This window comes from Ceratotherium simum, chromosome 14 (assembly GCF_057802395.1).
Source record: "Ceratotherium simum simum isolate JZ-2026a chromosome 14, ASM5780239v1, whole genome shotgun sequence".
In the NCBI taxonomy this organism is placed as follows: Eukaryota; Metazoa; Chordata; class Mammalia; order Perissodactyla; family Rhinocerotidae; genus Ceratotherium; species Ceratotherium simum.
The window spans coordinates 3,618,403-3,642,316 of NC_141913.1; the positions used below are offsets into that span (position 1 = coordinate 3,618,403).

General features: G+C 36.6%; 1 protein-coding gene across 6 annotated transcripts in view; it reads left to right on the forward strand.

Moving 5' to 3' along the window:
- Positions 1-19,096, forward strand: part of ANKRD12 (ankyrin repeat domain 12) — a 125,939-nt gene extending 106,843 nt beyond the window's left edge. For all 6 annotated transcript variants that reach the window (XM_087438903.1, XM_014780332.2, XM_014780329.2 and 3 more), the window contains 4 exons: positions 6,478-6,576; positions 11,480-11,623; positions 14,968-15,063; positions 16,268-19,096. In XM_087438903.1, coding sequence (XP_087295029.1) covers positions 6,478-6,576; positions 11,480-11,623; positions 14,968-15,063; positions 16,268-16,453 — 525 coding nt within the window. In that variant the 3' untranslated portion in view covers positions 16,454-19,096. The remainder of the gene's footprint in view (positions 1-6,477; positions 6,577-11,479; positions 11,624-14,967; positions 15,064-16,267) is intronic.
- Positions 19,097-23,914: the final 4,818 nt, after the last annotated feature.

A 23,914-nucleotide genomic window follows, 5' to 3' on the forward strand; every position in this document is an offset into this window, starting at 1 on the left:
ACTAGCCACATTTCAGTAAGTGCTCAATAGTCATGTGTAGCTAGTGGCTACCTCATTGAACAGCACTGTTTTACAGTATCTTTTTCCTTACCTGCTTTTCCTTTTGTCCCAAAGGAAGTATGTTTTTATTTCTTTGAAGGGTAATTCCTTTACATGGGGGTGAGTGCCTTATTCCTGAAGGGGGAGTCTAACCATGCACCACAGCATCCACTCTAACCTCATGCTTCATACAGACCAAAAGGAATGATTTATCCCTCACTCCCTCACAAACAGATCTTTTTTTTTTTTTTTGGTGAGGAAGATCAGCCCTGAGCTAACATCTGCCAATCCTCCTCTTTTTGCTGAGGAAGATGGCCCTGGGCTAACATCCATGTCCATCTTCCTCCACTTTATATAGGACGCCGCCACAGCATGGCTTGCCAAGCGGTGCATCAGTATGTGCCCGGGGTCCAAACCGGCGAACCCTGGGCTGCCGCAGCCAAGCGTGCGCACTTAACCGCTTGCGCCACCGGGCTGGCCCCCCAGATCTTTATTCGTTGGTGATGACACCAAAGTAGAAGCCTGTCAGTCACCAAATTCTAACCGTTCTACCTTAGAACTCTCTCCAGAATCTGTACCTTCTACCACTGCCTTGGTTTAGGGCCCTCATCATTGTCTTTCACTTACAACATTACAGCAACTTTTTCACTTCTTTTTTCTCCTAGTTTTTTTCTTTTGTTGCTAATTTTATATCCCTGTAAAAACAATTAAAAGCTATTTCCCTGTTTAAATATCTCAGCTGTGATTAGCTGGCTTCCCATTGCCTACAGCTTAAAATCCACATCTAAGCAGAGAATAACCATTCATTTCACAGTCTAACCCCAGTCTACCCCTCCAGCTTCATTTTCTCACTACTCCTTCCAAACTCACCCAATATTTAAGCCAAACTGAGTTCACTCTTCTATGGAAATATCTTGTTGTGCTTTTGGTACTTTGGTAGTGCTATTCCCTCTGCCTGAAATGTTGTCCTCACAAGGCCCCCTTTTCTGTCCTCTTCCATGCCTTTGTTCCAGCTGTGATGTCACTTCTGTTGAAATCTCATCAAAGAAGAATTGCTTGTGTCTTCCCTATACCTCCCCTATGACATTGTAGTTAACTGTTCACATGTCTGCCTCTACCTCTGCGCTATTATCTGATGAAGGGCTGCGACACTGTTTATCTCTTGTAGAATGAGTCCCGAGTTTATCTTCAGCCCTGAATACACTACTGATTTCCATAACCATGTTTCTGGCTGCTTCTGGACATATCCTAAATGTCCCACAATATGCTTCTGGACATTTCCTAAATGTCCCACAATATCCTTAAAATCATTATGTCCAATACCAAACCCATTTATCTCAAATGTGGTCTTTTTGCTGTCTCTGCTTTAGTTACTGTCATTATCTGCTATCTGATTCCCCAGGCTGGGAACCCAAAGTTTAACCTTCACCTCTTCCCCTCTGCCCTCCCATCACATCAGTCACTAAGTCGTGTTGGTTCATCTGACTTCCTTTCCCCTTCTCTTTCTTTCCACTGCCATGCAAGGAGTTCATTAGCTCCTTAGACTCCTCACTCACATATGTGAATATTGCATAATAAAATACAAGCATACCTCCTTTTATTATGATTCACTTTATTGTGCTTCACAGATACTGCGTTTTTACAAGACCCTCCACCAGCAAAAAGATTACAACTCACTGAAGGCTCAAATGGTGGTTGGCATTTTTTAGCAATAAAATATTTTTTAATTAAGGTATGGACATTGTTTTTTTAGACATAATGCTATTGCACACTTAACAGACTACGGTATAGTATAAACATAACTTTTATATGCACTGGGAACCAAAAAGTTTATATGAGTTGTTTTATCGTGATATTCACTTTATCGCGGTGGTCTGGAACCAAACCCGCGATATCTCTGAGGTATGCCTGTATTCAAAATATTACAAGTGCAAACATTTCATAACTATGTGCTAACAAGCATTGTGCTAACTGGGTATCAAAAATGAGCAGAAAAGACATTCTGAATAGCTGCTGTAGGTTCTAGTTTAATCTCTTCTGTCAAAATAACCTTATTGTCTGGGTTCCTTATGTAAAACTAATATCTGGTTATGTGACTACACAGCTAACGTCTTCAGAGACTCCCAATTTTCTATAGACCAAAGTCCCCATCAGTGCATACAAGGTCCTCCCATACTTTTCTAGGCTCGGCTGTAGTTACTGCCCTACTACATGATGGTCCCCAGGCTAGTCTATGCTGTTTCACATTATGCCTTTGTTCCTTCTTTCAAAGCCCAGTTCAGAGAAGATCAAAAAGTTAGAAGAAAGATGGTTCTTTAGTTCCATATCCACAGAATACACCTGATGCTAGTGCCTTTTAAATCTTAAAAGACAGAAAATTTTGATATTACCCTACCTAATATTAAGCAGTAGTAGTAGATTTAAAAGCATAGAGTTAATAAATTTGTCATTCTTTCAGCAAAATAATTTTTTAATGATTCAAAGATTATAAAGCTAACAATTTTCTTGTTTCCTTTATTTCCCCTTAAAGCATAAGAAATTTTAACTAAAATATGTAGTATCATAGGCTTGAAAAGTAAGTAAAACTATAAAGAACACATTGAAATTAGAACTTTGTACAAAACAATTTCTAATAAGCCATGTTAGATTGCCCTTTTAGCACTATCTGCTTATTGATATGTATGTATTATATGTATATATAGTGCAACACATTTGTGTATGTGTTATGTGTACTTGTGTTTACCATCACCTTTTCTTATTCCTACAAAGATGATGTAATACAAGTTTAATTCCCTTGCAGCAATTCTGGAGATATACTTTGATTAAATTAGAATTTAGTTGTATCGGGTATTGTTTCAAAGGGGGCTATAAGCAGAGCTGAGAATTATTTCTGGATGTAGTGGGGAGTTTTTTGTCTGTTTGTTTTTAATGAGAATTACTAAAGTAGAGAAACACACAGCACAATATAGTAGAAAGAGCAGTCGATTTCCAAGTAGTATACATGAATTCATCTAGGTGTTGCTGCAAATCAGTTGTGTGGTCTTGAATAATTTAGTTTGCTTCTCTGATCCTTAGTTTTCACATCTGTAAAACAATAATGCCTACCCTACCTGAAAGCAGGCTGAAATAGTATATGCCATAGCCCATTAAAAACTTTAAATCGTGATACGGATTTAAGGGGTTACCATTATTTTATCCAGCTCAAAAAGACTTTAAGGTTTATATTTACTAGAGCTAATATGTGACCCTCCATCTTTTATGATAAAAGGCTGTGCTTTTGAGTTTATTGGACTGAGCTCATTTGTTCAAAACTTAGTTTCAAGAAATAATAAAGAGCAGAATAACAGGAACCACTCTTGACACTGCATGTACTTTCCAGCATGATTGTATCCATTTGTCTCCTCTCAGTCAGCTAACCACCACTGTACCCAAGTAGTCTCTTCACGTTTATGGGATCTGGTTGTGAAACCCATTAGAAATGTGGTGAAACATCTCCAAAGTCAGTTTAAGTATTTATTCTTCTATCAAACATTTTTCTCATAATTTAACCAGAATGCTGCCATTTTTCCAAAGGAAACCAAGAAGAGAAAAAGAAAATTGCAGGTGAAGTTCTCAAAAATCAAATGAATAAAGGGAGGAAAAAAAAAGAAAAGACTTGAGGGGCCAGCCCGGTGGCATAGTGGTTAAGTTCGCATGTGCTCCGCTTTGGTGGCTGGGGGTTCGTGGGTTCGGATCCCAGGTGCGGACCTGCGCACCCTTTATCAAGCCATGCTGTGCCAGGCATCTCGCGTATAAAGTAGAGGAAGATAGGCACGGATGTTAGCCCAGGGCTAATCTTCCTCACAAAAAATAAAAAAGAAAAAGAAAAGACTTGTCACAACCTGGTATTTATTGTGGTCGCTGGTACCAACACATGGAAATCCCTGCAGAGGGATTCCAAGAGTGAGTGGTGATAAGAAAGAGCATCCCTGGGAAGCTGTCAAGAGATTTTACATTCTAGAGATTCCTGGGACTTAGAGATATTGAAAGACAAAATCTCCAAGCATGATTTACTTAAAGGTAGATGAGGAAAAACAGCAAAGGGAAAGTTTCCTCAAAAGTCGCTGTATATTCCTTTGGTGATTTTACCACTTCTCTATACATTGATATAACTTGAGAATTCCCAAATTTATATTCTGCTGAAACCTCTCTCAGCTTCTTTTTTGCTAACTGGATAGCTCTACTTGGATGTCCGTGAGCTCCACAAACTCAACGTGTCAGCACTGAACGTACCCAAAAACCTGCTTCTCTTTCTCTCCTCCTGGCCCCTCCTGTGGTCTCTATTACCAGCCCTCCAGTCATCATGCTAAAGGGACCTACAAGTACTACTTGGCTGCTTCCTCTCTTTTATCCTTACTTAGTCAATCACCTATATTTTTGGACCCCATCCCCTCCGCTTCCTGCATTTCACACCAGTATAACAGTGATCTGCTTTCTTAATTCCTTGCCTACAGTCTTATCCCCCTAATATCTATTCTCCAGACACAACATTGAGCTGGAAGATCTTTCAGTGGTTCACCGCTGCATACAAAATTTACCCTAATGTGTTATGCATAACATCCGTTTCACAGTGGGTTAATTAAATGCCTTCTCCGGTGGTGGGGGAGCAACGGAGGGGAGGTGGCTCATGGTCAAATAAGTTTGGGAAATACCGTTAATCTAAAAATAAATAGGTTTCTTCACTGCAGGACTTCTCAGAACCATTAAAATTTAATTTGTTAATTGTGAGACACCTAAATAAATACATATACACAATGTTTTCCCAACTTGTTCTTGGAACCATTTCCTGCAAATCATCTTTATGGACCCCGTGTTCTGTGGAACATACTTTGAGAAAAGCTGGTTTACAGAATAGACTACAGTCTTTGTTACTTTGCCCCTGCTGATCTTTCCATGCTGGTGTATCACCGTTTCTTTGGGGACCAGGAACTCATGACTGCTTGTAGTTGCCTCCAGACACTATACTTTTCTTGGTTTCATGCATTTGATCATAGCATCCTCTCTTCTGGGAATTATCTCCCTCCCTTTTTTCTCTCCTTTTTCCCCCACGTTTCCCCAATTCATTTCTCTTAACTCTTTACTCTAGCTCTTCCTTTAAGATGCAGCTCAGGCATTACCCTCTCAAAGAAGCTTTCTCTGACATCCCAGTCTCAAAGGAGTGGATATTCTTCCTCTGTGCTGCTTGAAGGAGGCCTGTGTGATGACTTTACAAAACTAAAACAATAGCACCAAACTTTACTCTTATTAAATTTAAAGCAGTGTACAGGACACAGAAATCAAAAAAATGTATTATTGCAATTAGAGGCCTGAAAAATAATCAGTCCCAATGAATTATTTGTCCTGTGGAATTTTCCACCTTGATTCAACTGATTGAACTGTTGTTATTTAACGTTTTTCAGTCTCCCATAATTCCTGTAAACTGTTTACTGATTATCAATATAGAGTCTCGATTAGATCAGGTTTGGTTCTTTGGCAAGAGCTTTTCATATATTGTGTTGTGTAATTCCTATAGCACCATGTCGGGAAGCACATAGTATCTGCTTGTCCCACCTTCAACTAAGTTATACTGTGCTAAAACATACTGAGATATATTACTGTGCCCAAATATGCTGACAGTAATTATAAGCTAGGATGAGAGAGGGGGGAAATATAGATACTCCAAGAGTTAGAGGGAGAATATTCAGGGATCACAGACAGTTATTGTCATACTTGGAAGTCTCTTTATATTAACAGTAAAGTACATGCAGAGGTTGAGTCAGCTTCCTTAATCTCCAGCATCTACCAGAAGGCACAAGCTACTGTAATAATTAAAGATGAACCAACCATAAGCTTTTTGGAGTATGGATAGACAGTGGGTTATAACATGTAATAAAGAAGTTTGAAAACCACAAATCTGTTAGAAAGCAATTTCCTGTATTTTTTATACAAGACTTAATTCACTAAAACTCACCAACTGAGTGTTTCATTTTTATCGTGTCTACACAGAGACCTCACTACTATACTGATACATTCAGATTGCTATAACCTTGAGGACTGTTGGTTTGGTACTCTTCTGTTTTTTGTGACTCTTCCCTCCCTATCTGTATGCTATCACTTACTGATGCTCTAAAATGTGTGTCTGTGTAGTAAATAACTTCCTTAGTCCTAAATTGCTTTTGAAATTTGCCGTGGCCTCGGCATTAAAACATCTGAATTTGCTGGAACACTCTGCTGTTTCCAGTAGTTGCAGTTGACTGAGAAGTTAACCAGTCATATAATCGTTACTATATTATTTAATTCAGAGAACATCAGAATTTATGTTTTCATTAAGTTATGCACTAAAAGGGTTTAATTTTATAAGAATAGCCCATTATTGTAAGTAAAACCCAGTGTTTTTAACTATATATTTTTTTAAATTAGATTACACCACCACCTTCACTGTCAGATCCACTTAAAGAGCTTTTTCGGCAACAGGAAGTTGTGAGGATGAAACTACGGTTGCAACACAGTATTGAAAGGGTAAGGGATGTTTAAATTCACGTTTATGGTAAAAGTAACTGTATTTTAAAGATAAACTATAAAAGCCTACAGTTTATTAGTAGATTTTCCTTCTTTAGAACCATTTTGGGAAATGGTTTGATTTTGTTATCTTGTGCTTATGCAATTAGATGGAAAATTTTTAGGCCGGTTTTAGGATAACTGCTCCCATGTTACAATTCGTGTTGAGTATATTTGGGATGTATAAAACTCTAATAATCTCGTTATCATTTGTTGCATTTGCAGAACTAGAGCAGTGAATTCCTAGTTGGACGTTGGCATTTCCAAGTTTTGGAATTGTTGCTTCGTACCAGCTGCTTTAGTGCAAAATACTTGCAAAAGCCTGTCCTTATTGGTCTGCTTTAGTATTCCAGTTCCAAGTGGGTTAGTATTGGCATGAAATGACAGGAAAAAAACCATCTAATTATTTATAAAAATCGTAAAAGTCATTTCACTTGGATTGACAAAAATATAACACTTTAATCTTTTGGGAGGGTCAGGGGCTCCTGAAAATGTGATATAAGCTATGAACCTTTTTCACAGAGATATACTCATATACAAACAAAACCTTAAATGCAATTTCTTTGGTTCATACATGATTGATTCCCTAAGACAGAGGTTCTTAACATTTTTTGTGCCATGGATCCCTATAACAATCTGGTAAATATAAAACCTTTTCTCAGAATAATGATTTTAAATGAATAAAATAAATTTATAGTGTTACAAAGAGAAAAACAAATAAAGGAAATAAGCACTGATACAGAATTGAGAACGCTGTGCGTGACCCATGTCAATGAGCAATTTGTTAGCAATAAGAACTTAGGTTATATAGCACATCAGTAGCTCTTTCACCCATCAGGCACGTTTGAAGCCACCTGATATATTTAATCCATGCATCTGTCCGTGTTACCAAAGCCATGCCACCTTACAGACAGGTAAAAACTCTCATTTGAACTGTGCAATTTGCAGAACTTTAACAAATTGCAAAAATGACACATCCTTCCACATACTGGCCAACAAACAATTTAGAATTGCAGAATACTAGAAAGCAACTTAAATGTTTGACCAATATGAGAACAGGTAACTTTACTGTTTGGTAGCTGAATAAACTACCAGCTGCAGAATTGATAGTTGGCTGGCTATGTTACACAAGTGTCTCTACACAGAAAAACTGCAGTCATGTGTCATATAGCAGCAGGTCTAATAACTATTGGAATTTTAAAGAAGAATTAGTGTAAAAACTTGGGGGCAATATCTGCAACAACTGTAATAGGAATTGAAGATATTTGTGATTTCTATGGATGACAAAGTTGCAGATACTTCTGATATTACCGTGGTTTGTGGCCTACATTCATAATGGAAAGAAATGGCAGTTGGAGGTTAGTGAAAATAAAGACATAATATTTTTCCCATCCAAGTTCACAGATGACCTTCCCCCTCATTCTATCCATAGGCTTCTTGGGAATGTGGGGACCCTAGGTTAAGACCCTCTGTTCTGGGGTCATTTTTCCCATAGAAAATGATAACATTTTCATGCTATACTAAATGAATGAGCACAACTTGCAGCCAGAGCCCCTGGCCTTTACCTCAGAACTACCTCATAACCCCACTCTGCCTCCTCAAGAACCAAGAGGAAGCAATACTTCAGGACACACATAACCCATTCTCAGAAGGCATTGTTTGAGAGGCTCTGCCCTAGAAGTTCAAAGACACAACATGATGGAGGATGATCTAAAGTGAAATATTCTGGCTACCCTTTAAGCAGCATATCTCTATTAATTATTTTAGGGGAGGGGGTCTGACTTTTAAAAATATATTTCTTGGGGCCGGCCCAGTAGCATAGTGGTTAGGTTCGCACGCTCCACTTTGGCAGCCCAGGGTTCGCAAATTCTGGTCCTGGATATGGACCAGCACAGCACTTGTCAAGCCGTGCTGTGGCAGGCATCCCACATATAAAGCAGGGGAAGATGGGCATGGATGTTAGCCCAGGGCCAATCTTCCTCACCAAAAAAAAGAAAAAAAAAATATATATATATATTTCTTTCTCCTATGGTGTTAAGGAGTTTTTGGTTATTGCTCTTAATTTCTATAGGACTACAACCAACATTTTAGGAAGACTTTTCTTCTAGCTATTTTTTATTAGTATCTGATCAAGTTTTTGGATATTGATCACTTAAAGTCCCACCTTAAACTTGTACTTAAGTTAATAAATCCTAAGTGTTCAACTTACCTCTTCTCTTTTGAGTATCATTTTGTTACCAATTTTCCTACCCACCGTGGGACTTGAACCCTCAATCAGAGGGGACCCAAGGAAGAGCCCAGGGCTAGCAGGCCTCAAACCCACAATCAGCGCTTTCTTCCTCAGAGGGTCCTTTTCTGTTTGGTGTCGCAGATTTGAAACAAAACCGAAGCTGAGCATTCAATAGCACAAGCTTTTATTCAATGGCCAAAAAATGGAGAAGTGGGAACTATGTTCACGAATCAACTTCTCAGCTCCTGGAGTGATTAAGTAGCTATTATAAAGGGTCTAGGTAATGAAGGGGAGGAATAGTCATAGTTACTCAGGAAATGGGCAGGCTTTTCTGGGGAGCAAGGGTGCCACCTCTTTTTCTTGCCTTATTTGGTTGTCCTGCCATTGCTATGGCAGTTGTAAACTGTCATGGTGCTGGTGGGTGTGTTATGTGGCATGGTAATGTATTAACAATGAGCGTCTAATGAGCTGCAAGGTCTGTCTCAGGTCAAGTCAGACTGCCATGTTGCCTTCAACCAGTTTTAACTGGTTTCGACTATGTGTCTCAGCCATCTCCTCCTTCCTCTCATTGTGGTTTCTTGTAAGCTAAAGACAACACGTCAGGCTTGTTCTGAGCAGGGTTTGTGGTTGATCTTATGGGGCCAGAGATCAGGGTAACAATTTGTCATATAAGAATTTACAGTGGATTAAATAGGACCATGTTTCTTTGTCTTTTCACTAAATTACAAATACAGTAAAACTCTACAATAGTGCATTTTTGGATATAATGTGGCCTGCATTCTCCAACAGGGGAAGGATCAAGTTCTTGTCAGTTGAGGGGAGAATAGGGAACATGATAGGGAGAAGACCAGCCACATATTTAGTATTCTCTCAGCCCAGCCTTCCAGCCGGGGCCAGTAAAATGATGAATATCATATAACTGAAGGATTCCTGGAGTCACTACCTCTATCCTTGAAGTTCTAACCAGCCACAGGTCCCAGAGTCGCCCCCATTGACATTTAGACCAAAGAAGACGTTACCACCAGATGGCACAAGTCTCTAACCAGGATCAGGATGGGTTGAGATCTGCAGCTGAACCCTAGGAATTCCTGGTCTGCTAAATGCAGAAGATTACCTAGATCATTTCATTAACCTTATGATAAGGTAACTCTGCATGTTACATAATTAGAAGTTTGGGATCCCACGTAACACATTGAGGCAGGGTTGTACTGTGATTGTCAAGAGGTTTACGAGTAGTTAGCATCAGAGTACAGTGTGTTTGTTTCTATGAAAATACTCATTATAAAAGAGAAGTTGCCACCACAATAGCATACCATTTCACACCCCTTAGAATGGCTGTAATAAAAAAAGACAGATAATAACAAGTGTTGGCAAGGATGTGAAAAAACTGGAACTTGCATACGTTGTTGGTGGGAATATAGAATGGTACACCTACTATTGAAAACAGTTTGGCAGTTCTTCAACATGATAAACATAGAACTACCACGTGACCTAATAGTTTCCCTCCTAGTTACTTACCCAAGAGAATTAAAAGCATACATCTGTCAACCGTAAAAATAAAACAGCCAGTTATTTTACCAGCAAAACAAATTTGTTAAGAATAGCCAAGCAATTGCAATTTGGGATGTGCATGCTGTGACAGACTACAGGCAAATCCAACAAATAAAAAAGAGGATTCTTATTTTATAGAGAAAACAGGAGGAAATCGGGAAGGGTTGTTTTGAATGAAGGTCCATTGGAGAAAAGCAAGAGTTCAGGGTGGTGATGGTTTCTCGTTGGCTGAGTTGCTGGGGTTGTCGATTTCTGTTTGGGATGCAATGTACATTTCTTGCTGTAATTGACAGTCTTTCCTACAGTTGAGGATTTCTGTTGGGGTTGTAATTGACTATCTTTTGTATAATTGACCTTGAGTGCTACTACATGGAAGCTCTGGCCTCCTGACTCCATTTTAAATGAGGTTTCTCTGTATTAATTTTCACACATGCAAACAAAAACTTGAGCATGAATGTTCATAGCATCATTATTGATGATAGCCTAAAGGTGGAAACAGCCCAAAAGACCATCAACTGATGAGTGGATAAATAAAATGTGGTATATTCATACAGTGGAATATTATTCAGCCATAAAAAGGAGTGAAGTACTGATACTTGCTACAACACAGATGAACCTTGAAAATCTGCAACGTGAAGAAAGCCTGTTACAAAAGACCACTTATTGTGTGATTCCATTTATATGAAATGTTCAGAATAGGTAAATCCATAGAGACAAAAAGTAGAGTAGTTGCCAGGGGAAAAGAAGGAATGGGCTTGACTGCTGATGGGTAGGGGGTTTCTTCTTGCAGTGACAAAAATGTTCTGCAATTAGGGGTGATGGTTGAACATCTTGGTGACTATACTAAAAGCCACCACTGAACACTTTAAAAGATAATTTTTAGAAAGAGGCTGCCCGTTTTGGAAAGAGAAAATTTGCCTATACTTGTAGAACACTAGGAGTTCTCAGATTTCTCAAGCTTACTGTAAAGAAAAAACTACTCTGAGATTCAGATTCTTTAGCACATTTTAAGTGATGTTATTTTATTTGAAAAACAAGTGGTTGAAGAATTGATTTTTTTTTTTTAATGCTTTGTTAAACTAGGAAAAACTCATTGTATCCAATGAACAGGAAGTTCTGCGTGTTCACTACAGAGCTGCAAGAACATTGGCAAATCAAACACTGCCGTTTAGTGCATGCACTGTTTTACTGGATGCAGAAGTGTACAGTGTGCCACTGGATGCTCAGGTAAAGTGCTCACTGATGCAGTTAGAATGCTCTTAAATATGGCTTCGGTTTTTTGTAATCTGTTTGCATAGAAGAAACTCGAATTCAACAATCAATAAAACGCAGAGGAGAAAAGCAACTCTTTCAGACTAAAGTACTTGCAGATAACCTGATCTTCTATTTTCTAAAGTCCTCTAAACATTAGGTTTATGTTATAAAAGCAGATAATTACAAAACAGATATATGTTTAGCATAGTGCCCTTATAGATGACTTGTAATTTGTTTCTAAAGTAGATGTTTATAAATTCAGTTCTGACCTTCAAGCAACCAGAAAGCTACCGTAAGCAGGAAAATAGTAGAGGCAGATTGAACCTCTGGGTTGTGCCAGTGCTAAAATAAGGCCAGGCTTTTGTTTTGATCTTGGATATTGTTAGAAAAAACTAATATAATTGTGAAAAACTGTAGCTATATCTTGAATTAAGTTTACTGCTGCATATAAATTACATGAATTCAGAACCAGAATATCAGTTGTCAGAATTATTTTGTGCCTTATAAACCAGAATGAAGTTCATTGGTCATAAGAGAAAATATAATAATTAAAAAGTATAAACATGGGGGCCAGTCCAGTGGCTTAGTGGTTAAGTTTGTGTGCTCTGCTTCAGCGGCCTGAGGTTTGCGGATTTGGATCCTGGGCACAGACCTACACGCCACTCATCAAGCCATGCTGTGACACCATTCCACATACAAAATAGAGGAAAATTGGCACAGATATTAGCTCAGGGACAATCTCTCTCAAGCAAAAAGAAGATTGGCAATAGATATTAGCTCAGGGCCAATCTTCCTCACCAAAAAAAAAAAAAAAGTATAAACATGGACAATGAAGGATTATCACAAAAAAAGACTCAGAAATGCTGTTTTAAATCAGACAAACCAGAAACACAAAGGATATAGAGATAAGGGTATATTACAGAGAAAGTTATTTAGTTCTCTCTGGGCTTTATTTTTCTCATCTGTAAAAAAAGGAGTTTAAACTAGATCAGTAGATTTCAGATTCTCTTAAGCCACCAACTGTTTTATTGAAATGAAAGTATTCAGAGATATCTGAAAAGGCTATTAAAATGAATAATTGGACCTTAAGAAAGAACTATTTGACTCTAAGGAAATAGATACTGAAAGGGCCACTGAGGGACTTTCCATAATTTCCAACTTGAAAGATTTTAAAGAGAAGAATGAATGATTTTTACTAACTAAAATGAATAGTTTAACCATGTTGCTAAAGGCTGGACTAGACTATGTGATATCTTGAGGTCTTTTTAAGTTTCATCAAATTATAGAGTAATAAAACTAATTTTAGAACAATATAAAGTAAGCTACGAGGAAAGTCTCTTGAAGATTGCTAGTTCAGGATGCTTGAGTAAACACACCTGTTTATTTTTTCTTCCTCCCAAAACTCATTGAAATGACAAGAGACATGTGAAATTAAAAATAAATCCAGGGGGGCCGGCCCCGTGCCTTAGCGGTTAAGTGCGCGCGCTCCGCTACTGGCGGCCCGGGTTCAGATCCCGGGCGCGCACCGACGCACTGCTTGTCTGGCCATGCTGAGGCAGCATCGCACATACAGCAACTAGAAGGATGTGTAACTATGACATACAGCTATCTACTGGGGCTTTGGGGAGAAAAAGGGGGGGAAGAAAAAGGAGGATTGGCAATAGATGTTAGCTTAGGGCCAGTCTTCCTCAGGAAAAAGAGGAGGATTGGCGTGGATGTTAGCTCAGGGCTGATCTTCCTCAAAAAAATAAATAAATAAATAAATAAATAAATAAATAAATCCATAGCAGCTGGAAATCAAGATGGAAAGCCACTGGACCAGAACATTAAGACATTTCTGACAAAAGACGAATGAGAACATATTGATAGTGAAATACAGCAGAATTGAGGAATCTGTAGCCCCAGATGGGTGATAAAGAGAATTTCAAAAATAAGTGAATTTTCCCAGTAAACCCTCAGAGTGATCCCCAAATCAAAAACTAAAGAAGATCAGGTCACAATCGGCCTAATAATGAAAGGGCAGAAGGACTTGGTCATTCTGTTAAGGAAAACTGTGGAACTGTTACCCATCCTTTTACAGCTGGCTTTAGAGTAGGTCTCAGGCTTGTTTCATATGAGAATAGTTCTGAGGAATTAAGGCAAAAGAAAATACACAAATCTACCTTTCCTGGGTAGGGGTTTGGATCATCCATTAGCTACTCTCTCTTTTTTTTTTTTTTTTTATAATTTTTATTTATTTATTTATTTTTCCCCCCAAAGCCCCAGTAGATAGTTGTATGCCATAGCTGCACATCCTTCCAGTTGCTGTACCTGGGACGCGGCCTCAGCATGGCGGGAGAAGCGGTGCGTTGGTGCACTTGGCATCCGAACCCAGGCCGCCAGCAGTGGAGCATACGCTCTTAACCACTAAGCCACGGGCCGGCCCCATTAGCTACTCTCTTATCATACCTCTTACTTTTCAAAATAAACTTGTCATATTAAAAAAATTCAACAATAAAATTTAAAATAGTCAAAACATCTTACTTGAGAACCAAGGAGGAAGTAATAATGGCTAAAAGGGTGAGCAGTGTGATTGTGGGGCTACCTGATGCCTGGATGTCACTTTGATAGCACTGGTAGTAATAGTGGGAGTATTGGCAATAATTATAGCAACTGCTTATTGGACTGAGTCTTCCTGTATGCATTATGATAAGGGCTGTAGGGATTCTTAATTCTCAAAACAAGGTTAAAAGAGATACTTTTATCCCATTTTACAGATAGACAATTGAGAGAGTACATAATTAGTTCAGGATTACACAATAAGATACAAAGCTGACATTCGAATGTAGCCTATCTTAATTCCAAAACAGGTATTCTTAATTTAGAATTTTTTTATGAGCGGTCCAAAATATTGGTCCTGGAAAAAATGTTGGCCTCAGAGGCCTGTCTCCCTCAACACTTTTTCTCCCTACATATGGTAAACTTTAACATTAAAATTAAATATGAAATCAGTTATCTTTTAATAAGAATGTCACAGGCATAATACTTCATATGACATGCCTTTTTGAGAAACAGCTTTGACTCACAGAGCAGTAGAATTCTATTTAATTAATAACTAAACCTAGCATTCTGAGAATTCTAATAACTAATTTGTCTACTCAATATAGAAATAAACGCTTTATCAAATTTTTTAAATATTCAAGTTATATTTTCTCTTTTGAAATATATTTCCATCATTCCTTAAAAAGTGGAATATACCATAAAAAGATATAATGGCATAGAGTTTAAAGTAGGTTTTTGTATTGTAATATTCAACTACTTTTAATGTTCTCTTTCAGTCTGATGACAGTAAAACTTCTGTAAGGGATCGCTTTAATGCAAGACAGTTCATGTCTTGGTTACACGATGTGGATGATAAATTTGACAAATTAAAGGTATGTATGTTTAGGAGTTCAGTTTAAATGGATGCTTCCCCTTTCATAAACAGAAATTGCAGCTATATTAGAAAGGAATAATTAGGAAAGGAAATATTGGTTAGTCATGAATTCTCATGCCAGGCCTCAATTGGAAGAAAAAGGAAAATAAAGACCACAAGTCTATTTTTCAGGACCAATGTCATATAAAAGATGAAACTTCTGGGACCAGCATGGTGGCATAGTATTTAAGTTCGTGTGCTCCGCTTCCGCGTCCTGGGGTTCTCAGGTTCAGATCCCAGGCGTGGACCTACACACCGCTTATCCAGCCATGCTGTAGCACGCGTTGCACATATTAAGTAGAGGAAGATGGGCACGGATGTTAGCCCAGGGCCAGTCTTCCTCAGCAAAAAGAGGAGGATTGGCAACTGATGTTAGCTCAGGGCTAATCTTCATCAAAAATAAATAATAATAGTAAACATGAAACTCCCACAGGAAAAGCAGTTTCTAATGGAAATCTTCATGCTTATTATCCAATATATGAGTCTGGCTATAGTTCTAACATATGGAAGAATGGGAGAACAATAAGAGAAGGAGAATATGTTTTCCAAATAATCTATAAAAAAAATTATTTGTGAGATTTTGAATTATTTCAAAAATCACTTCTCAGATTTTCGTGATTCTTTTGATAATCTGAAATGTCATTATTTGGAAGAACAGTTTCAAATTAAAGTCTGTAAGATAAGATGAGTGTGAAGTTGCAGACCCAGAAATAGTTGGCATAGGGATACAGACAGGGTAAAGCAGAAATGGGTGTGTAATTCAAAAACTTTTTATGCCCCTAATATATCCATCTTTATCCCTAGAGAAACTATGGATGAGATTTTTTTATTTAATATTTATTTTTTTATTGATGTTTTAATAGTTTATAACATTGTGAAATTTTTGGTTGCACATTTTTGTTTGTCTATCACCATATACATGTCTCCCTTCACCCCTTGTGCCCACCCCCTACCCCCATTGCCCCTGGCAACCACAATACGGTTTTCTCTGTCCATGTGTTTACATTCCACGTATGAGTGAGATCATATGGTGTTTGTCTTTCTCTTTCTGACTTATTTCACTTAATACCCTTCAGGTCCGTAAGAAACTATGGATGAGATTAATTTTTCAACAAAGCAAATTTAATAGAAAAATCAATTTACTCTTCTCTTCTTTTAAATAGACCTGTCTTTTAATGAGGCAACAGCATGAAGCTGCAGCTTTAAATGCCGTCCAGAGATTAGAATGGCAGCTCAAACTCCAGGAACTTGATCCTGCCACCTATAAATCTATCAGCATTTACGAAATCCAGGAGTTTTATGTTCCCCTTGTTGATGTTAATGATGACTTTGAATTGACTCCTATATAGCAGCCATTAACGGTCTTAAACTGATGACGCTCAAGTGTTATACTGTGGAATACTGCCTTTTGACAAAAATACTGATATTATGCCTTTACAATTGTAAGTAAAGTTCAACTAAAGTTGGTTATGTAGTAAACACTGTCATTTTATAAAAAATTAAAAGAATTATTTTGGATCTTAGATCCAAACAGTTTCTAACTGAAAACTATTTATATCGGTGAAAGGTAACTGTTGCATTAGAGCGTGTTGGCAGACTGTGGTAGATATTTAAAAAGTTGAGAATCTGCTAACAGCGCTGGAAGTTGTTAGCACTATAAGTAACAAGATAACCACTAGTATTCAAACCTCTTTCAAGTTTTATTAAAATATATCAGTAAACTAAAAGGTTCAATTCCTACCAAGTAGTTTCTAAAGTGGACGAAAAACTTGGCACAAATTTCTTCAGTTTATTATATCTGTAAATTAATTGTACAGTTTTCTTTTTGGAAGTTTTAATATTGTCTTCCTTTTTAATAACTTATTTTATACATATTGTGCAGATGTAAATCTTGTAATTAATGGTCAGAATGTATACAAAGGGATCGGTAGTCAAAACATGTACAAAGAAATAATTGTAAAACTGTTTTGTCTAGTGTTTTCTTGGACCAAAGTTGTAGTTCGTATGAAGTGGAGTAGTGTATTCAGATAGCAAAACGTTTAACTAAGGCATGCATGTGTTTGAGTTAGCTTGTTTTCATCACCATAACTGTAAAGATTGTGACTCAGTTTTATTGCATGCTTCCTATAATTTAACTCTCCATAAGTGATGCCTAAAGTAACGTAAGGTGTTTCATACTAGTCTCCTGGGATAGTACCTATGACTTACTATGTTGGACATATTATTCAGAATTAGTCATACAAAGAAACAGCTGTTTTTTCATCTCGCAGTAGAGCCTATTCCTCCCCCCCCCGAAAAAAAATGCCTTTGAATGAAAATTCTGAAATTGTAAATGTCTATTTTAATACTCAAGTATGAAAGAATCTGTGAATATATGTAAATATGTTTAATAAATTTTATTGGTCATGTTAAATCATTGTAAAACTTTTTTACATTGCTTAAATATAATGTTTTAAGCTTAATAACTTTTGCACTTTTAAAATAAAAACTAAATACTCAAATCAAAAAAGAGATATTTGGTAGTCAAAATAAGTAAAAGAAACAGACATATTCCGATCAATCTCTGCAATGTTTATGAAAAGTTGATTAATATGTTGTATTTTTTCCTTGTATCAAGATGCAAAACATAATTTTCAGAATTTTAAAATTAAAACAAGATTTGGTATGCTGTTTTTAGTAAAATAATTAGCAATATACTTAGACAAAGTCCAGTTTCTCCTATAACATGACGTAGATTAAATATTAAGGAATATTTCAGATCTGAAACGTACTGCTTAAACTTATTAAACATTTTTGGAAGGAAAATTAGGTTATATGTAAAATTGATTTTAAGTATATGAGAGAAAATTTGCAGAACTTTCCACAATACTTTGTTGAATTATAAAATAATACTGGATGTTTTTTCTGATAGAGAAAAATAAAAAGAATATATGAGGAATAAAGTGATTTAAATTCAGCTTGCAAGTTGGAAATCCCGGCTAATGGGAGAGAATGTAAAAATTTAAGTTTTTGAGTGCAAAGGTATTTATTAAGCTTAGGGATTTTTGAATTTTTACGTCAGTTTATATTTTAATTCATACTATACTTGGCATGCGCAATAAAGCAGCACGTGTAAAAACTACACAGTGCAAGGACTTTATTATAAGTTTGGATGTAGTTTTCTTTAGAAATTTAGATGAGAGGTTTTGGCCTTTTTTATTGGATACATGGGGCCAAGAAAGGCAGGGTAGATTTTGAAGCACTGGTTTTGTTGAAGTTAGGTTTATTAAGGCTGGGAACATTAAAAGCTAATTTATAAAAGCAATACTTTTTAATATGAAAAACTTAATGCAAATTTTGTTTATACTTTTTTGCCTAAAAATAAAAAACCAGATTATTGAGCATTGAAGTCAGAAAATAATGAGAGGGGCAAATTTATACAGCATTTTGTTCTGATGGTCCAGCCAGAGAAGGGGGCAAAAAATCACTGTTGAGACAAACAGAACCAGCTGCAGAAGAGAAGAAGCAAGCAAGCCAGGAATCTGGCTTTTTTAGTCATCCCAGGTTTTTAGTTACTAACACAGTTCTCACCCTCTTCAGTGGTACCTCAAGTTGCTCGAGCCTCTGCCATGATTCTGCTTTAATGACTCAGAGCTAATTGGGATAGCTTAAAAGAACAGTGAATGCCTTCTCGGTGGGAATTTATACTTAAGTAAGTAGTTAAGGGCTTTTGATATTAAAGATGTTCTGAAACTCTGAAATGCTAGAAGAAAACTTGGAATGGGGTATATGCCTAAAAAGATTTAGGATTCTGAAAGAGAAATAAAGGATGGTTAGTTTAATCAGTGATTTTTTTTTTTTAACTATTCAAATATCATGAACAAGATACTAAATTGTACCTAAGGATTTGTATTTCTTTAAATCTTGTTCCAAATCATATCTGTTTAATAAATGACTAGTTGATATTTGTGCATGTTATTTAATAAAGAGTTATATTTTTATAGAAAAAATAAGAGTGAAATGTGTGAATACTTTTTTATTTTCCACTCCCATATGACTCTTAACACACCAATGTTTACCTGGGCAGCTAGCAAAATTGCAGAAATACTCATTTTGGGGAAACAAATAGCCTCTGAAGAATTAGCCTTTCAAGTTCAGGTTTATTCAGTAATGAGGTCTCAAAAATGAATTTTAAGTATTAGACATGCTCTAAACTTCATAACCACAAAAATCTCAAGCAAAGACCCCATGAAGCTCATTTTAATGGATTTAAGAATTATACAGTTATTCTAGAAATTGCATATGTATTTTTTTAGTTATCCAAAAATTAGCAATATTTTTTATTCTATCTCTGATTTCCTGACACACAAAAAAAAACCAAAATTTTATAGAGAGGAAATTGACTATTTAAACTATGAAAATTAATAAAGGGAAACCTCATTTAAAATGGAGTCAGGAGGCCAGAAGGGAGAGTTCCACAGTACTACTGGAGGTCAATTACAGGGAACATAGTCAATTACAGACAGAAAGAACTGTCAATCACAGAAAGAAATGTACATTGCATACCAAAAAGAAATGAACTACCCCAGCAACTCGGCCAATGAGAAACCATCACCACCCTGAACTGTTCCTTTTCTCTAATGGACCTTTATTCAAAACAACCCCTCCCAATTTTCTCCTTTTTCTCTGTAAAATAACCTTCCTCTTCTTTGATTGTTGGATTTGCCTGTGGTCCGCCATAGCATTCACATCCCAAATTGCAATTCTTTGGCTATTCCCAAACAAATTTGTTTTGCTGGTAAAATAACTGGCTGTTTTATTTTTAAGTTTGGCAAAACTGCGATAGTCTTGTCTTATATTTTAAAGAAAGCACTTTCACAATTTTTTTAAAAACTCTTTTCAAACATTTAAGGTATAAAGGTTTCTACAACAGATACTAATCTTTGAAAAAAACTTGTGTGACGTTTAATTGGTTAAAATATCTTGTAATTCATTTTCTTAGTGGCTTCTTGGGACTGTAGTCTCCTTTGTACATAAAATGGAGGTACGAAGCCTCCACAGAAGTAGTTATCCAAAATATTTCCAGTCAGTAAAACCAGGACTCATGGAAGAAAATGAAGCAAGTAGTGAACAATTTCGTTAATCAAAATGGCTAAAAAACATCTAGAGTTATAGGTATTAGCATAAAAACAGTGAAAAATACACCTAGAAAGATTTTTCCAGTGATTAAATGTTAAATACTATATAATATGTGCAGATAATGTAAATTTTTTATACATGTGCAGTCTCTCTATAAGAGAAAATAGGATATAAAATTATTTACCTAAACACAGTCTGCTTGCATGGAGCCTTCAGTTTTATTAGGTGGATTAGTTACACAGAGTGTAAGACTATATATGAAACACTACCTGTGTGCCCATCACTCAGCTTGAGAGAACATCATCAGTACCTTTCTCCTCAGTTTTTTTTTAGTTGTGTTGATTTGTGTCCAATAAAAGTATCCAGATCTTAAGTAGGCAGTTTAATAAGTCCTGACAAATGTATGCACTCATGTTACCATCACCCAAATCAAGATATTATAAAATGTTCCCATCACCCCAGCAAGTTCACTCATGCCCCTTTTCATCAGTTCTCCCTACCCCAGAGGCAACCACTGTGCTGATTCCCATTGCCATATATTACTTGTACCTGTTTTTGAACTTCATAGAAATGCAAGCAAATGGTATATACTTTTTGTGTCTGCCTTTTTAACATAAGGTTTTGAAATGCATCTATGTTGCATAGGTCAGTAATATGTTCCTTTTTTGTTAAATTAGTATATTGTACAAACTTGTTTATTCTATTGTTGGTACACATTTGGATTGTTTCCGGTTTGGGGCTATTGTCAATAAAACTACTATGAACGTGCAAGTTCCTTTTTGTGGACATATTCTTTCATTTCTCTTGGGTACACACCTGGGAGTACCATTACTAGGCAGGTCATAGAATATGGATGTATGTTTAACTTCATTAGAAACTGATAATTCTGTAAAGTGGTTGTGCCATTTCATACCCCTACCAGCAACCTATGAGAGGCCCAGTTGCTCTGAATCTTCATCAATATTTGGTCTTGTCAGTCTTCAATTTTAGCAATTTTCATGGACGTGTAGTGGTATATTATTGTTTTTAATTTGCATTTCTCTGATGACTAATGAGGTTGAACATACCTTTTCATATGCTTATTGGCCATTTGTACATCTTATTTTGTGAAATGTCCTCAAGTGTTGTGCTCATTTTTTATTGGGTTGTCTTTTTATTATTGATTTGTAGGAATTCTTTATATATTCTGCATACAAGCCCTTTTTCAGATATATTTGTCGTGAATGTGTTTACCTGGTCTGTGGCCTGCCTTTTCATTTTTCTTAATGACTGGTTTCCTCACTTTTTAATAATACTTTTACACTGTCATGACTTCTTCAGAGTACTGTATTTAGCGGATATCATAACACCCCCCCCCAAAAAAATTTCCCTTTAATTACTAGCAACCATGAGGCCATATGGGTACGCAAACATAGCTTTAGGTTTCTTAGAAACACCACCTCTATTAATTTTAAAGCCTTTAATGTTGGAATATAAGAGGTTTTAAAAACCCTTTCCTGAATTAACCTATTATTTTCTTGACACCTTTCCATGTTTTCTAGGTTGTGGAACTACTCTTTATGTAGTCCTAACACTGTTTATTTGCTTGCTTGCTTGTTTTTTAAGCAGGGTGTGGATGGTCTTGAAAAAGTCCAGTATCATAAGTGGACTTTTCGGAAGCAGATGGATTGTCTGAACCATGTCCTGTGGGCATAGTCCTTGGGTGACTCACACTTACCTATCCGTGGACTCAGTCAGCACACACTCAGTGAGCACATGTGCTGTGCCAGGGACTGTCACTTGAGGGTTTACACAGCATTTACCTGGGTCATCAGTTCTCAAAACTTTTTGGTCACAGGACCCCTCTGGACTCCTAAAAGTTCTTTGTGATATATCAGTTGATATTTACCATAGAAGAAATTAAAACAATTTTTTAAAAATTTATTAAACCTATTTTGTGTTTATTTTTATGAAATCTATATTTCCAAAAATAAAAATTAGAAAAGTGCATTATTTTAAATTTTTGAAAATCTCCGTAATATCTGGCCAAATAGAAGAAAGCTAGAATTTCATATCCACTTCTGTACTCAATGTGTTATATCTGTTGTTTATTTTGTTTGGTTTGGTTTGATTTGGTTTGGTTGAAGAAAATCTGGCCTCACACAAATATGTAGTAGGAAAGGGAGAGATATTTTAATAGATTTTCAGATAATTGTGGGCATTCATTCTTTTGTCTACTTTCCCTTACAGAGAAATGAACATCTGGCACTGAATAGCATCTTTTATACCAAAGAGCAAATGTCTTTTCAGATACTCTCCTCACCTAGTCTGAGGAAGAGGATAATATAGTTTCAGCCCAGCCGTAGTATAACAAGTTAGAACTAAAAAATTCCTAAGCAGATGGAGTGTGAATTGTGACAAAAGTAACCTTCAGAACTCTAGGCTGAACTAAAAACGTTAGAATAGGCTTCTGAGTCTAATTTCATTCAGAATCCCACAGCCATTAGGTTTTTCTTCATGGGAAACTAAATATTCTGGATTATTCGCAGGAGTATCTAGCCAACAAGAAAGATCCACAGTAGCAGAATTTCCCAAATTCTCCTTGAGAGTTCTTCAACATGGGGAAGATCAGCCAGAGTTCACATAGAACTCTGAACTCTGGTAGAAGGAGTACCTAGAAATCAATTTGATGTCCTGAAATTACAAAATATATGATGCTAAGGATATGATTCTTCTAATTCTTGGGGTTTAGTATTTTCTTATGGATTTTTTGCACTATCTATGCAATCTTTTATGGTACAGCATGTTCCTAATAGTTTATGGTAAACTCAACTCTCCTAATCTTGAGGCTCCTAATCATGTGTAAAAATAATTACTGAAGCAAACTATCCCCTCTGTGCATCCATTCTGAATGACATTACATGATGGCACCAGTATTTTCCCCTAATTAACAATTTCAGGAAAACAGCCCACAATTTTTTAGTGGCAGCTTGTTAATGCTTTTAATTCAAGAGTGCTTTTATATTATAGGCCATAGTCTTTTCCGTTTTCGTCACCTCTATACAACAGTAATTATACTGTAATTCTCTTTTAACAGAGGCACATTTAGCTTAGGAGATTCATTCTTTTTACATGCTAGAAATAATGCTCTCGCACTTTCACTTCTATCCACGGTGAAGTAGCAGAACAATCTTATAACCTCACAAGGGGGCTGGGAATAGTTTGTGTTTTCCCGTCAGCCAAGTAGGCAAGATCCCCTAATACCCAGGGCATCAAGTAGAGTACACAGGAGTGTGTCACCTTTGTCATGGGGCCAAATAAGCCATGAATCCACCCTATTCAACCCTAAAAGTAAGCTTCAAAAGGATCAAACTGATTCCAGCTAACTTAATTGCATGACTGAACCTAATCCATCACTAGTTAAAGGAATACAACAAAATCCAGTAACCAACAATGAAAAAATCACGATGTCTAGCATCCAATAAAAAATGATCAGGCATGCAAAGGAGCAGAAAATTATGACCCTTAACCAGAAGAAAAATAGAAACAGAACCAGAAATGAAAGCAATGATGGAACTAGTAAACAAGTATGTTAATAGAACTATTATAAATATTCTGTGTAGGTACTGAAAGGTAGAGGAAAACAAACATAATAAGGAAAGAATGGAAGATAAAGTTTTAAAACCCTAAATCAAAATTCTGGAGAAATGAAA